We start from the raw sequence: 16039 nt of genomic DNA, 5'->3' as shown, positions 1-16039 counted from the left end.
TATTTATTTTTCATTCAAGTAGAAAAACACCCCCCACCCACCCCCATCACAAATCAAGTAAAAATTTGAACTCAAAAAAATGCACATATATATATAATTTTTTTTTTTTTATCATAATGCATAGTAGTTGGGTCACGTATGTTGTCAAGTAGTACTACACAAAAAAAAAAAGAATTTATATTATACTTTGGTCTTTGTAGGAATGAGTATTAAGTTTAAGCACATACCTTTTTATAGAATCATTCTACTATTATATAGTATTTATTCCTTGTCTAAAAATACGGCCATACTTAATTATTACTCCTATTCAAAAAAACTTTTTCATATTTTGTATTTACGTTCATATTTTTAATTTTAATTTTAATTTTAATGTAATCTAATAAAACTTTTTTTAATAAAACTTTTTTTATAATAATTATTTTCTATAATAACATTTCACTATAATAGTTAAATGTGCTCTATAACTATAATTTCGTTATAGTAGCTACAAATATCTGTCCAAATGACATTATTATAAAGAAGTTTGTTTGTGATGAGATTTGTGTAAGCACTAAAAGTGAAAAAGATTTGTCTATTGAAATACTATCTTATCAAAGTGTTAGCCCATTAGTTTATTTTCCCATCTAATATGTGATAACTATTTTGAACTCGACTAATTTAAAGTTATATTTAAAGTTTTTCACGTGAAAAGTAAACACGCTCCAACAAACGTGATAGACAAACTAGAAAGAGAATTGTCTATAATGAGATTTGGCGTTAACACTAAATGTGAGTAGGATTAGTTCGTGCAAATCTGCTCTTTTCACGTGTCACACCATTGTTTTGATTTCCCATCTGATGTGTTGTAGCTATTCTGAAATCCGAGTAATTTGAATTTGAATTGATAAGTTTCATGAATATAATCAAAAGTGCATTCTGATGAATGTTAGTACTTTATAGGAAATATCGCTCTTCAAATACTATCTATAAACACGCTCTAACAAACGTGACTCCATAGAAAATACATCAATACGCTCTAATAAACATGACTTCATAAAAAATACCGCTTTTCAAATACTATCATCAAACACACCCTAATAAACGTGACTTCCACAGAAAATACATCAATCTTCAAATACTATTCACAAAACACATGACTCCATAAAAAAAACATCACTTTTCAAATACTGTCATCGAACACACTGTAAGAAACATGACTCGATAAAAAATACACCGCTCTTCAAATACTATCCACCTAAGTCATCATATACAAACTAGAAACATCATAATTCACACATACATACATACACTAGAAGAAGAGAAAGTGGGAAATGATTGTAGTTTTCTACTATGCCTAATAATTATAGTCTCATGGAATTCAGTGTTATTTTTCAAACTTGCCTAACAATACCCCGCGCCTAAAAGCAAAGAATCCGTTGATTATTTTAACTATCTCTCAATTTCCATTTCTATTATACCCTACACACAAACACACCATTACAATCACACAAACAAAGCAAAAAATTATGCTCTTTTGAACACTCCACCCCACCCCCCCTTAAACCCCCTTCACCCCCTTTTCTTGATTTTTTGCTCAATATCATACAAGATTACCATAAAAATACAATCTTTAAGGTTTTACATACCTTTAGATCTACGTTTAGTATACCCCCAAGAATCAAGATTGTTTTTTTTTTCATTTTTTCACAAATCTCGAGGAAGTTTTTTTTTTTTTTTGGGTCCAATGGTAATAAAGAATCTTAATTTGGATTCCATGGGTGTTGTTTGAACTTTCTTGGGGCAAAAAAGGTGGAGTCTTGGGGGTTAAAAGTCAGAATCCTATGCAAAAAAAAAAAAGATTGTATTTTTAGTTGTGAGTTGTGTTGTTCAATTCTTGAATAAGGATTAGTGAGTGTAGTGTTGAACAGTTTTTGCTTTTTGTGAAAATTGTAAAATACCCTTTTGGTTCTTTTTATATAACATTCACCCAAAAGGGTGTTTTTTTTTTAATTTTACTATAGCATGCTTGTGTTGAGGGAACAAAGAAGGAGGAAAAAATGCAGAGTGGTATGAAGAAAAGGGTAACTACTAATTCTAGTAGTAATGGAAATAGTGTTGAAGCTGCTAAACCTAAAGAAAGACATATTGTTTCTTGGTCTCAAGAGGTGTGTTTGTGTTTTTGAGTTTAGTGTATTGAGATTTTTTCAAGAAATGATTTTTTATGTTTTTGAGTTGTTGGATTGATTGGATTTATGAGATGTAATGGATTTGTTTTGTGTTTGTGTTGTAGGAGGATGATATACTAAGAGAGCAAATTCGAATTCATGGAACAGACAAGTATAGTTTTTGTTTCAATGTTCTTTCATGGTTTTTTTGTTGTTGAAGTTATGATTAGAATCAATGGATTATGTGATATATGAATTGAAATTCAAAATTTGTTTTCTGTAGTTGGACGATCATCGCATCGAAGTTCAAGGATAAAACAACAAGGCAATGTAGAAGAAGGTTAATAAAAATGAGTTCTTGATAAAGACACTCACTTTTCTTTTGATTTTTTATGAAAAAAGATTATAGTTTTGGTTGGTGTTATCTGCAGATGGTTTACTTATTTGAACTCTGATTTCAAGAAAGGAGGGTGGTCACCTGAAGAAGATATGCTTTTATGTGAGGTGAAATGATGCTTTTTTGATTTTACTTCTTCTTTTTTTATCTCTCCCCATCACTGTCACTTGTTTTAACACCATTTTGAGCTCAAGTTTGGTTGATGCTGCTATCATGTTGTGATCGGAATCTGATAGAGAAAGTGTAATGTTTGTAGGCTCAAAAGATTTTTGGTAACAGATGGACTGAAATTGCCAAGGTGGTATCAGGCAGGTAATTAGTTTTTTTGTGTTGCTTTTCTGTGTTTTGTTATGACAGATTGAAGTTGTCATCTGATGTTGTTTTTTTTGGGAAAAACTTCAGGACGGATAATGCTGTGAAGAATCGGTTCACTACACTGTGCAAAAAGAGAGCAAAGCATGAAGCTTTGGCTAAAGAAAACAGCAATTCATTCATTAACCTGAATAACAAGAGGGTTATATTTCCAGATGGTATCAATGTTGACAACATAGCTGAAGCTGCTGGTCCTATTAAAAAGCTAAGGTAAAAAATGAATAACAGCAAGATTTTACTATGGTTTAAAGAAATGGAGTTTCCAGTATAACACTTTTGATGTAGGCGGAGCGACATTTCAGATGTCCTTCAAATTGGTAACAGCAGAGAAAAATCTGATGGTGATTGTGGAACTACTGCACATCCATTGCTGAGACATCCATTTGCGGTACTAGCTCAAAACCTGCATAACACTGGGGAAAGTTTGGTATCTCATCAGACGATAACTGAAAATGGTAAATGATCTTGAAAAGTAAGAACAGTATATCGTTGACTAGTAAGAGGAAGTGTCTGATCAGTATTTTTGGATTTTTAAGCAGCTAGTGACAACAAAACTCAAGGAACATTCCTTAAACAAGATGATCCAAAGAAACAGGCTTTGATGCAACAAGCAGAGCTGCTAAGCTCACTAGCAATGAAAGTTAATACAGAAAATACAGATCAAAGCCTTGAAAGTGCTTGGAAGGTGAGTCTAAAACTGTGTTTCTCGATATTCTAGTCCACACTGTTCAGAGTAATCGCTTTATAACTATGTAGTTCATCTCTAGTGTCTCATGAATTGAACCTTGTTTCTACATGACCTGATTAACTCAATCAGGACAACTAATGAACCGTCTACTGTTGTTTAACGATTCATTTCCTTGGCGAAAAATTGGAAGATCCATCTTTAACTCGTTGACAACATAAGAAAGATAAAGACTTCTTGAGCTGCTAATGCTAAGTTTCTTCAAATGTCCAGCTTCGTTTCTTGTTTCACATAGTTCAAGAAACTAGTCTGCACCGAATGTGCAGAAACTCTAATGGAGAAGTGTGAATTTTGTGCAGATACTCCAAGATTTTCTTCAACAAACAAAGGATGGTGATACACTCAAGTTCCAGCTACCTGAGATGAATTTTGAACCTGATGATTATAAGAACCTGATAGCAGATTCAAGAAGCAGTAATGAAGGCAGTCGACCATCTTGGAGGTATTGACCAGTGACCACACAAGCTCACTTTTAACTATTCCCAGCTTATCCCATGCCACTGTGTCTAAAATGTCGATGTGCAGGCAACCTGCTTTATCTGAAGATTCTGCTGGCAGCTCTGAGTATAGTACGGGATCAACTTTGCTATGCCATGCACTGGCTGATAAAACAGAAGAAAGCCAAGCTGAGGTGTGTGCACAGCATCAGGATATTGAATCTGAATTACGAACTTCTCAGATGAGTGATCAAGCCGGGCTTCATGAATTAGAAAATGGAACCTCCTGCCACATATCAACCACTCGAGGTACACTCATAATTTGGGGGAAAGACTTCAACGATGTTTCTTTTAGCTCTTCATCCATAGGAGTTGTTTTAGACTGATACTAGTGGTGATTGTATTATCTCAGATACTTTGCCAGTTTGTGATGAAGAAAAAGCGAATAATGGACCAGCTACAGCTGAATGTGACTTTCTGAATACAGATTTCAGTTCTCCTCTTCAAGTTACTCCACTGTTCAGATCTTTAGCTGCAGAAATTCCCACTCCAAAGTTTTCAGAAAGTGTAAGCATTCTATCTCTTGTCAAATATTAAACTGAACTTTAGGTAAAAATTTTTTTAATCAAAAGCAGCTTCACTTAAAAATGCATTGAACTAATGGATAGAATTGGCCTTTATGCATGCTAAATCCATCAAAGGAACTAATACCGTTGCTTAATTGAGATATTAGGAGAGATTTCACAGGGGATTGGAGCAGCAACAGACGTTGCTACAGATTTTATCAGTTCTTCGATGTTTCTTATTGAAACTGTGTTACCTGCCTTTTGCACTAAGAAAGTAGCATAATTAGTCTTTTGACGTCCACAAGTGTGAATATATTCCTACCAAGTATTCCCATAGTGAACAATAGACAAATTGATTCAACTGGAAAGAAGAGTTTTACCTCAGCGATGGTTCAAAAAGCTCAAGAGAAAGTGTGTTGTATTCTTTTGTTTTTGTTCTTTCCTTTGATGTCTCCTTAACACAATTTTTTTAAAGTGCTTTTTACCATGTTTCTTTCCCTATAAAATTTGAAAAACTTATAAATATAATTATCGAATATTAGTGCTGTCAGCAAAGAACTATGCATCTGTTGTCAGCTCTAATATATTGAATACTAAAAGGGAAGAAGGAAAAGGACTTAATATGTATATATGACAGGCAACCCCCAAAATCTTTGAGTATAGTGAAGTTGTACTGGTATTTCAACATACTACAATTATCTGATTTATTGGTCTCCCAAATCTTTGCCAGAAGGCAACCTCTTAGATATATGTCAATTTCTGCTTGTATTAGAAGTTTGGTTTTGGTGATCATGTTTTTTACACTGACTTGTCTATTTCATGTAAATTGTGATTCGTAATTTCAATGTGGTTTTCTCTTTGACCTTACCTATTTCATGTATAGTGTGAAGCAAGGGTGAGATTAACTTTTTCTCAACTGTTTTTTCAGGAGAGGCAGTTCCTATGGAAAACACTTGGAGTGGAGTCCACATCCATGCATCCAGGCACAAATCTTTCACAACCTCCATCGTGCAAAAGAGCCCTCCTCAACAGTCTATAACCAACTTTACTGATCAAACCTTACAAAGATTCTGCGGGGAGCAGTATCACCATAACTTTGATCAACAGTTCTTCTTATATGTAGTTTACTCAATTTTTGGAGTTCTTTTTGTTTGGATTGCAGTCTCTATGACCTATGTTTTTTTCAAGAGGCCTTGGAAGATCTGGTCTGCACCCTAGAATGCATCGGAGGCATTCTAGCTTTTTCTCTGGAGATCTGACAGATGATCTGCATCCGTTTTTGGAGTTTCCAACCTAATACTCACCATTATCTAGTGTGTTATTTAATTGTTTCTCATTCTTTGGTGTGTTGTTATGGAACTCAAATGGGGGTATTTGATGTTCCATAAGCTTTCGGCTTTTAATTAGCCAGCTGTACAGAACAAACATTGTACTTACAAATTGGCACCTCGCCAAAGTTCATAGAGTATTTACAAGACAGAAAAAAAAAAGAGAAAAGAAATCATAGGGAGAGGTAGGAGGATCAACAAGTCGAATTGGCCTCCTATCTAAGTTTCTTTTCATATATTTTGTGTGTAGATGTTATATAATAAGTCTCTAGGCTGTTCAGAGCTTTTCTCTTTGCCTGATCTACATGTAATGTAAAGCATACTTTATTTGATTTGAGAATGCTATATGGTTCGTGTGTGCGTACATTTCTCTTCTCTGCTCTACTAGTCTGATACTGTTACAGGTAATGCTGACTGCAAATGAACAGCTATATCTTTACACATAAACTTGTTATAAGCACAGAAATGAAAGAGGTATGAGTTCTTACGCGTAAAGATAAAGGCTGTTGCTTTCTCTGGCTTTATAAGTAAGAGAATTCTTCCATTCCTTCTGCTGCTGCTGCTGTCTCTGTGTCTGAGATTTGTAAATGAGGGTGGAATCTTGTGGGGAAGGAGGGGTCTGAGACATCTGTTGCTTATTTAAATTGGTCAGCAGTTGGTAGCAGTGGTGGGCTACTGTGATCATTACTTAAAGCAAAAAGGCAGTGTAAAAGGGGAGGGAACCCTGTACAAATTAAAGTGTGAATTCTACTGGCAGTGAGGAAAAGACTAGAATGACCTTACAATAACCAGTATCAAATTCTTTTTGTGCTAACAGTTGAGGGACATAATAGTAATAGGATGTGGTCATGATGCACCAACCATGACCCAAGAAAAGCAAGTAACTTCAACATTTTGAATTACTTTTTGAGCTGAAATAAGGTGAGCTGTTGGATCTACAATGTCCCATTTTGGACATGGCCAAGAATTATACAGAACAAACATTGTACTTACAGATTAATACCTGAACAACAACACCACCATATGCAGTAAAATCCCACAAGTGGGATCTGAAGAGAGTAGAATGTACGCAAACCTTACCATTACCTCATAAAAGTAGAAAGGTTGTTCCCGAAAGACCCAGATTGGTACCTGAACGATTAACAAATATAGAAAAAAGAGAGTTCTTATACGTTATATAAAATATCAGTAATGCTATAGCTTCTGAGCTGTTTATGGTCTTAAACACTGTTTAATATATAAAACAACTACAAAAATGGGCTAACATTCTACAGATATGCTAATTCTTTTTGATTATCTTGTCCAATAATGGAAGTGTTGTCCCTCCTGGGATGCTGGAAATACAACAGGAGAAAAAATGACTAAATATTACAGAACTGTATGCTCCGATAAAAAGATTATATAACATTTACAGGGGCTTCCTCTTCTTTGTCATTCTCTGCAACTTCCTCCACTTCAAGTAAATCTGGTAAGATAATCCGGAGAACACCATGCCGACGCTTGTCCATTGCTTTTCTGACAGTGGATTGCCACTTAATACAGAAGATACTACTATGCTCACAAACTTGCGTGTAGTAGTAATGGTTGTGTTGGTCAGAGAACCAAATCGACTAATGGTTAGGAAAATGAAGTTCTGTCCCACAGCGCCGCACAGACAGTAAAGAAGAATGTCCCATGCTGCCTCTGGATGCTGCTTACAGAACTGAACTGCCTCATAGCCGCTGGCAGTTGACCAGCCAAACATGAACATCATATTGTAAATGGTACCCCATAAATTCATTCCAAACATAATATCCCATGCAGATGTCTTAGGATACCTGAGGGAAAAAATAGGAGTACTTAGTTGTTGAATACAAGTGAAAAATTGCATTTTTCATCCACAACAAAGATCTCTGAAGGTCAGAGGAAATGCTTAAATAATTTGTTTTTTTAAGAAGTAATATTAAACAATGACATTTGATATATCCTACAGTACATTCAACATTATGGCCTGTCATCAGTAAAGATATAGATCCTCAACTACCTGATAAAAGTAGATCACGCAACCACATAGTTAGCCTGAATTTGTCTAGTGGGATTTCATGAAATATTTGTTAATGGAGTTACAAAGCTAAAATCTATAACCTATCTTTGGATAATCCCTCCTGCCCAAATCTTTAAAAGCTGTACCCTTACCCTTTATTGCCTTTCTGCTCTCCCTTATACTGCCATACCTTTCTCACACCCGATTATGTTTGCACTTCTACTCCCACTGATAATAGTTCCACAAGGTAGAATTAAGTTCCAGAATATGCAGGTGGAGAAAAGTGAGAGAACTTAAAGAGCCTAAAACCTCAGCTCTACAACAGTTTTTTGGATAAGCGGCTTTTCTATCATCAACTTGGTTACTTTTTTTACATATAACCTTCTACTCTATTCATGTTTAAGAAAAGCTAAAGCATATAAAACACAAACAAAGAATTCCTCGTAATAATATCAGGAGATGACGCACAAAAATCATAGTTTAACAGGAAACTACCTTGCTGAAATTGAATCCTGAGTAGCATTGGTGAAGCCATCAAAGGTGAGGTTCAGGAAGCACAGTCCATACCCAAGTGGAGCATTTGGATGTGCCAATTTACTAATGGTTTTCGAGCTAGTCTGTAATCAAGTCAAGTACAAGAGAAAAAGTTAGGGGTAGTTCACAGAAAGGACTTTGGCTTTTCCTTGAATAATTACAAGCATGTCAGAGAAAAAAGGGAAGAGAAGAAAAGTTAGACATTGTATCTTAGATATTACAATAAAATGTTACCTTTGAGAGTGCAAATAGTGAAACACCACCAGCAACAAGTAGAGAGCATACATATTCTGGAATTGTGTATCTTATGCCATAAACTAGCGTTCCCATGAACATTACTGCAAGAAGTAATTAAATAACATTAGTCAATTTTTTTTACAAAAATTAAGAAAGAAAGTTTTACTGAAATAAACTTAAATGCCATTATCAAAAAGATTGACTTTAACATTCTTACAGCAGAAAACCTTCGCTCTTTAGAGGAAATAAGAAACAGTAAGAAAGAACAAAAAGAATCTATCTAAACATCTTTTTCTTCCCTTCCGTAATAGCCAGATTCTATTCCTTTCACACAGCCTCCACACAAAATCTAAGTGATACTACAGATGGTCCACAGTAATCCCAGTTTCCACCTAATCCTCAGCCCTTGGAAACTGCATCCAGGCAAACATCTTGATCCAGTTGAACTCATGTTCCTCTATAGAATGCTATAATTTCTTCTTTTTTTTGCAGCTCAACGGAGCTTCCTTTTAAGATGCAAGAATTCAGTTGTAAACGATAAGAAAAATATTTATAAACCATTTTTTCAGTTTTTACTTCTAAATCCTTATTTAAATCACCTAAATCATTTCATATACCAACATCTTCCCTCTTTATATTCTTCCAATCAAAAAGTTGTAACTTCCAATGTTAAGACTTCTGTGCAGTCTGTAGATCATGAAGAGCTAATAATAATGAGTTGCCCCAGATTCAAATGACTTAAGCAGTAATTGCTCCTAGATGGTCCAAGCTGTGAAAAAAGTGGTGGATACCTATTTACATTTTTCCAAGCTCCTAGTGGGAGTCCTGCACCTTCTAGATAGCAATAGATTATAACACTTGAACAACCAGATTTTTCAATTTTGATATTAACAATCAAGTTCTTTTATTTTGACTAGATTCTGGAAGGACTGTTGCAATGGTTAATACAAAGCTTGGGACCATGTCAAGTATTCTTATTTGACCAAAGTATGTAATACTTAGGACAGATCTAAGCCTTCAGCTTGTGTGCAGTTCACATAGCTTCTCATACAAGTCCATGAAATGTAGTCAAGGATGTGTTATTAGACCATCAAAAGATTGAAATGCTTCTCTTTTTTCTTTCCCTTTCTTTTGGACATGTAATGTATTCAAGGCTAGTTGTTTTAAGTAATGGTTTCCATCACATTTTGTTTCAGTTTATATTCTACCATGTGCGCTTTCCTCTTTGTTTCAGTAAAAGCCCTTTTTATAGAAAATTTGTTCTGACTACATCATAGAGATGCTAGACACACCAATACCACTCTTCTCTTTGCCCTTAGATCTTATATGCCTCACAATTGAGTATAAATATCTAAATATCACTTCTAGCAACTGCAGTATTCAAGATTGTTGCGTTCCATTACGTCATTCTATATGTTTCAGTTTTGACCTCTAATCACAGATACTCTATTCTGAATTTTTTTTTACATTCACCCTCTCTTTAAGAGTCAGTTCCCTCTAAGTATACGACATAACACCTGCTCAAGTACAAAACTATAAGAGCTCAGAAGCTGAATACCAGAGACGTAGAACAATTGAAAGGCCACCATGTTCACTGGATCTCCTTTCTAAGGTCATGGCCTTACACTTCAGAAATTCAATAATATTAACATTTCGTTTTTTTATTTTTGAAACTCTAGAAACCCTAGAACATTGCTTTTTCAATAAATAGAATTCACATCAAGACATCTTCAATCCACCTTTTTATATTTCCATAAATCTCAGTAATAACAACATCCACTAAAGCATACTCTAAGAAAAGAATATCAAAGTAAGTGTAAAAAATGCTTGCTTGCGGACATACCAGGAATCATTTTTGATGATTTTGCCAAGACCTGCAAGAGTAAGTAGTCTTGTTATTATGTATTCAGGAAAGAAAAGGAAACAACCATCAAGGTCTCATAAACATCAGTTAATCAGCCACTACTATGAATTAGAACACAAATAAAACCTCATGCATTTCTCTCCTAAAGGTACTTCAGGAAATCTTAAATGCTAGCTAGTACTATGGTTCACATTTCACAAGAAGCCACAAATCCAGAAATTTGAAGGGATTAAGCCCTTCACTGGGAACATACAAGGAAAAAAGTAGAGCAGAAATCAGATATAGAAATAATCAAGCATAGGACATGCCTGTGCAGGATAGCTGATGTATTTAAGTGCTTCAATCCCCATAGCAGGACCAATAGTATTTGTTATACCAGCACTCCAATAACTCCACCAAGGAGCACCACCACTCTTCCCATTAGACCAAATCTTAATCACTGCAACAAAAACCACACTCAATACTTAGCCAAACTCGCACACACATTATAATAGAGAGTCGACGAACATGCTGTATACTTACTTATAAATGACCATACCAAACAAACTACATTTTGCGCCAGATTTAGGAATGCCAAGTGTTCAAACCTCTCATTGTTAGGACCAAACCGCTTCGTTGACCTAAAACCCATACATAAACATGTTAAAATTAACCAAATAAATAAAGGAATATATCAATAGAAATGAATTCCACAGCTTAGTTAACAAGAAAACATCAAAAAGTTGCATCAAACTCACATAATGCAAACACATTGTACTAAAAATTGAACCTTCTAGAGTATAAAAGGAAAAAAAACCTCTAGAAATTGTTATCAATAGTCATTGAGCAACATTGTTTGAGCTCAAAGTCGAACTTCACGAATGGTACTAACAACAGCAGATCACCAAAAAATCACACTGTTTAGCTACATGTTGCAACAATCTGAGTAAAATTTTTGGTTCAGCCACTAGATACTAACATTTCGCAAAAGCAGGTTTCACAAATTCAATCAATTGCTAGAGAATAAACATCAATTTAATCATAGGATAAATACATAACTAGCACCAAAGCATCATACAATCTTTTTAACAATAAAAAAAAATACAGAACAAATCATAAATCATATAAGTAAAACGAAGCTTTAAATAAAACAATTAAGAACTGAGGAAGGAGAGAAGAAATGACATACACAGTCTCTTGTAGAACGCCTTGATAAATATAAGCGGACCAGATTCCGGCGACACAGAAGGCGAGGACAAGGACACGGCGGAGACCAGCACCGTGAGCTTCCATGTGGAAATGTCGTAGGAAAAATCAGATCCCGGTAGCCACGTGGACTTCAAAGGTGTATTTTATGATGATCAAAAGCCGCCGCCGCCGGCGAAAGAGAGAAAAATTGAAGCCGGTGATGTTTTCGCGGTTTTCTTTTTTTTATTTTTACTGCCGGCGATTCAGTTGTTGCGTGGAGATTTATATATGGCGCGTGGGATGTGTGCTACGTCTTTGATCACACGTGGAGTGTTTTAATTGGTTAAAGTGAGTTCAGAGTTGCAGCTGATTGGCTGAATAGACGCAACATTTGACCCAACTTTAACGACCAAAAATTGGAATAGCACCGCGTTTGGAAATCTTTTTCTTTTTCTATGAAGAATGTATAAATACATAAAAATACTTCCACTATCTTTAACTTATGTATATAATTTGGACTTCGAGAATCTAACAATTTAATTTGATCGTAAACTGGCATGAAATCTTCAAGTTTTTGAAATAAAATTTATACAATAAAAGGGTGCGAGTTGTTCAAAATCGATATAGTTCGAATTGAAAAAAAAAGTTATTGATTTATCAGTAATAGGATATTGGTCTAGCGATTTTGATAACGGTTTTGATTTTTTTATTATCGGGTTATCGGTTCATAAGGTTATAGGTTTTTTCTTAACGGGTTAACTGATAACCCGATGATAAATTAATAATTATATTTATACTATTTTATATAAAGTCCTTGAATAGGAGTTTGGTTTCCTACTTTTATTTTTTATTGTCCCAATGTAAAAGTATTGAATTTTGAGAAAGATGTAACTTGTGAACTCATGTACATGATTCATTTGGTTTGTCATCTTGTTTTAAAGTGATTCTCAATGTTTTTTTCTGTGTCAAATCTTAACGGTTAAACCGATAATGATCAATAATCGATAAGTCAATATCTTAATGGTTATTTAACGGTTTAACATCTCTACAAATCAAAAATCAATAAGCTAAATCAATATACTTCAAAACCAAACCGATCAATATGCAATCCTAGTGCCTTAGGGAACTAAACTAGTAAAACACATTGATAAGTGATAAACATAGTATAAACTATAATTTTGACTAAGCATGCAAGCCTAGCTTGTTGATATAGCTAAATCGATATACTTCAAAATCAAATCGGCCAGTACTCAACCCTAGTTCCTTAGGGAACTAAACTAGTAAAACACGCTGATAATTGATAAACATAGTATAAACTATAATTTTGACTAAGCATGCATGCCTTAGCTTGTTGATATAGCTAGGGTGTACTCGTCGTCGATAGAAAGGAAAATATTTTTTGAAAATGAAATCACCTCTTGCATACGTTACACCGAATTCAGAATGATAATATTTTATTCGATGTTCAATATTAAGTTAATGTTATTTGAATTAAGTTCTAATTATGAAGCGAGCAACCATTACCTCATGAGCTGTCTGGTCTTAAATATATCTATCCAAGCCAATTCTATTTCTACATAGAACACCACAGTAAACTAACAATTAAGCATAATAATAATAATAACAATAATAATTAATAATAATAATGATAATAATAATTATAATAATAAATCACCAATATATCAACTAGAGGCAACTTTTTGATCAACTAAGGTTTGTTATTGTTAATTAACAATAAAAAACCGTATAAAAGAGACATACCAAAAAAGGAGAGAGCTACAAAATATGGTTTTCTCCCAAAGAGACTCAATCATTTGGTAATGCAACAAAAGAAAATAGGAAAGGAAAATAACAACAATAACAACATACCATGTATAGTCACGCGTAAAGTGGAGTTTATCGACAATAGAATGTATACAGATCTTACATTTAGCTTAGATATAAAAATATTATTTTCGACAGATCCTCGGCTAAAAAAAAATTATTCTAAAAAAATAATATAACGAAAGCATAAAACAACATATAGTAGCCAAACAAAGATGCAAAGAGTCATACTATAATGAAACTACACAAAATAATAAATAGTAATAAAATTTGAAGAGCAAAAAACTATAAGAGTAGTACTACAATTACTAATATGGACAGATAAAATCACTTAGAAAGGTGGCATATAAAACTAGAAAAGTACAAATGAACCAAGAAACTATTTTCTATTTTATCCTTCATGTTATTACCCTTGGAGTTCTAAAAGGCATAATCAGTAGCATACGATAAATTATATATTAAGTGTTAATTAAGTATCATATCAAAGGCCTATTAGCTCAGTTGATTAGAGCGTCGTGCTAATAACGTGAAGGTCGCAGGTTCGAGACCTGCATGGGCCACTAATATTTCTTGTTTTTTTTTTATAACAATACTCCTAATTTTATTTTTCTTATTTTAAAAAATAAAATGGGTTAATAATATTAGTTTTTCAACTTATAATCTAATTTCCAAAGAAAAATTTATCAAATTAACTTTTGCAAAATAAAACATCGTTGAACTTACACATTATATATCCTAAAACAATTAATTTAATAGCAAGAAATTATTTTAAACCAGATTTCTGTATAGATTAACTTATTTTCAATTAAACGGACATTTTAATTTAGAGTGGTTCAAAACCGAATTGAAATTTTGATAATTTAAATCCAAAAAAAGTTATTTGTTTATATATAATGTGTTATTGGTTTAGCAGTTTTGATAACGATTTTGATTTTTTATATTATCACGTTTTTTATTCTTAACGGTTTGAAATTTTTTCTTAACGGGTCAATCAATAACCCGATAGTAAATTAAATAACTATATTTATACTGTTTTGTGTATAAAATCTTCGACTTAGAGCTTTTCCTATCCGGTAAGTTACCTAACAGAACTTGTAACTTTGGCTCATTTTCTTTATTTTTTAACTTGAGTTGAACTACTTGACTCTACTTTTATTTCTGATTGTATCAGACTCTTGGTTATTTTACCGCGTAAAAGTGTTTGCTTTTGAACAAGATATAATTCGTGAACTTTTATGTGCATGATTCATTTGATTTGTCATCTTGTTTCTAAGTCATTTTCAATGACATTTTTTTTTGTCAAATCTTAACGGCTAAACCGATAATGATCAATAACCAATAAAATCAATATCTTAAATGGTTCTATAACAATTTAGCATCTCTATAAACTGTAATAACCAATAAATAAAAATGAACCGACCAATATATTTTTATTACATAAATTAGTTTGATAGTTATTCCACAATTAAATTATAAGTTCCCTGACTTTTTTTTTTGTGCAATCAAAAGAAGAAAGAAAACAATAATACTAGCTAGAAATCAATGGAGTATGATTCATGATCACTTGTGTAGTTGCCCCATAGTCAAGGAAATTAGTTCATAGGACTTTATAAACATTGATTTTGACATGTGTAAAATTTGAAATGGCAAATTAGGGGTCAACAAAAGGTAGGTCCTATCCTTGGAAGAAAAAATAAACAATTTTCTTTGTGTGCAAGGAAAAATATGATAAACTTGATTTGTTTCTTTAATGGGAAGCAAAAAGTAGCTTTTAGATGGAATTTTCTATGAGGTTGAAAATAAATTTATTTACAAAAATAAAAAATGAATTTGTTACGTGTGGATAAAAGTGTTGAAACTGTTAATAGAAAGTTGATTTGTTTAATAAAAAAAGTGTTATTTATGAATTTTAACTAATTTTAACTTATAAATATTTTTATAATATTTGGTACGCTAAAAACATAAATAAATTTTAAAAAATACTTATAAATCAATTTGATCGACTTATAATATTGATTAAACACCCTTAAAGTCACATTTCTTATAGTGTAACACTTCATATAGAATCAACATCAACAATGTCACTATTTATCCTTCATTTGTTTTCCATAGACCATGTATGATGTGGATCTCTAACCTATTAGAAAAATTAAAGTGTTTATTGTTACATCGAAATTGAATTTTCTTGATCCAAAAAAAGTCATCAAACCTAAAAATTTATTTCCTTTGAAGGTGGAAGTTACACAAAGTTATTGAGTATTCTATTACGTTCTTTCATATTAAGTTCCTTTATCATGATCGAAACTCAAAGCTAAGAAATAAAGTGATCAATTCCAAGTCCTCTTCTAGACGACGTACAAATTTAAGATTTAAATTCTATAAATTTAATTTTATGAGATTT

The 16039-nt window shown here is 33.1% G+C and overlaps 2 protein-coding genes and 1 non-coding gene across 4 annotated transcripts; 2 read left to right on the top strand and 1 right to left on the bottom strand.

The window, feature by feature from the left end:
* Positions 1-1372: 1372 nt before the first annotated feature.
* LOC107020757 (transcription factor MYB124) lies at positions 1373-6353 on the top strand. Of its 2 annotated transcripts, none has more exons than XM_015221239.2 (12): positions 1373-2144; positions 2270-2316; positions 2428-2484; positions 2576-2648; positions 2798-2853; positions 2944-3123; positions 3199-3368; positions 3450-3598; positions 3958-4100; positions 4184-4404; positions 4508-4662; positions 5590-6353. In XM_015221239.2, the coding sequence occupies exons 1-12, from the start codon at positions 2037-2039 to the stop codon at positions 5698-5700; spliced, it is 1470 nt and encodes a 489-aa protein (XP_015076725.1). In that variant the 5' UTR covers positions 1373-2036; the 3' UTR covers positions 5701-6353. The 2 variants fall into 2 exon arrangements, with proteins under 2 accessions (XP_015076725.1, XP_015076726.1); XM_015221240.2 differs by having other exon boundaries at positions 1374-2144; positions 3453-3598.
* Positions 6354-7138: 785 nt separating this feature from the next.
* On the bottom strand, positions 7139-12085 carry LOC107018621 (UDP-galactose/UDP-glucose transporter 3-like). The gene is made up of 7 exons (XM_015219148.2): positions 11816-12085; positions 11170-11267; positions 10956-11086; positions 10627-10657; positions 8781-8884; positions 8508-8629; positions 7139-7806 (listed from the first exon to the last, which is right to left on the bottom strand). Exons 1-7 carry the CDS (start codon positions 11917-11919, stop codon positions 7398-7400), a joined length of 999 nt encoding a protein of 332 aa, XP_015074634.1. The 5' UTR covers positions 11920-12085; the 3' UTR covers positions 7139-7397.
* Positions 12086-14124: 2039 nt separating this feature from the next.
* Positions 14125-14198, top strand: TRNAI-AAU. The gene has a single exon. It is a non-coding gene; the product is annotated as a tRNA-Ile (tRNA).
* The last annotated feature ends 1841 nt before the right edge of the window (positions 14199-16039 follow it).

Source organism: Solanum pennellii, chromosome 5 (genome assembly GCF_001406875.1).
Source record: "Solanum pennellii chromosome 5, SPENNV200".
In the NCBI taxonomy this organism is placed as follows: domain Eukaryota; kingdom Viridiplantae; phylum Streptophyta; class Magnoliopsida; order Solanales; family Solanaceae; genus Solanum; species Solanum pennellii.
This window is presented reverse-complemented; position numbering and strand designations above follow the sequence as displayed.

Excerpts from the sequence above, each read along its gene's own strand:
- LOC107020757 (XM_015221239.2), top strand. The coding sequence starts at position 2,037 with ATGCAGAGTGGTATGAAGAAAAGGGTAACTACTAATTCTAGTAGTAAT. Across the intron at positions 2,145-2,269 it reads TTGTTTCTTGGTCTCAAGAG|GAGGATGATATACTAAGAGA; the intron begins GTGTGTTTGTGT and ends TTTGTGTTGTAG. Across the intron at positions 4,405-4,507 it reads CCACATATCAACCACTCGAG|ATACTTTGCCAGTTTGTGAT; the intron begins GTACACTCATAA and ends GTATTATCTCAG.
- LOC107018621 (XM_015219148.2), bottom strand. The coding sequence starts at position 11,919 with ATGGAAGCTCACGGTGCTGGTCTCCGCCGTGTCCTTGTCCTCGCCTTC. Across the intron at positions 10,658-10,955 it reads ACATCAGCTATCCTGCACAG|GTCTTGGCAAAATCATCAAA; the intron begins GCATGTCCTATG and ends TTACTCTTGCAG. Across the intron at positions 7,807-8,507 it reads CAGGATTCAATTTCAGCAAG|GTATCCTAAGACATCTGCAT; the intron begins GTAGTTTCCTGT and ends TTTTTCCCTCAG.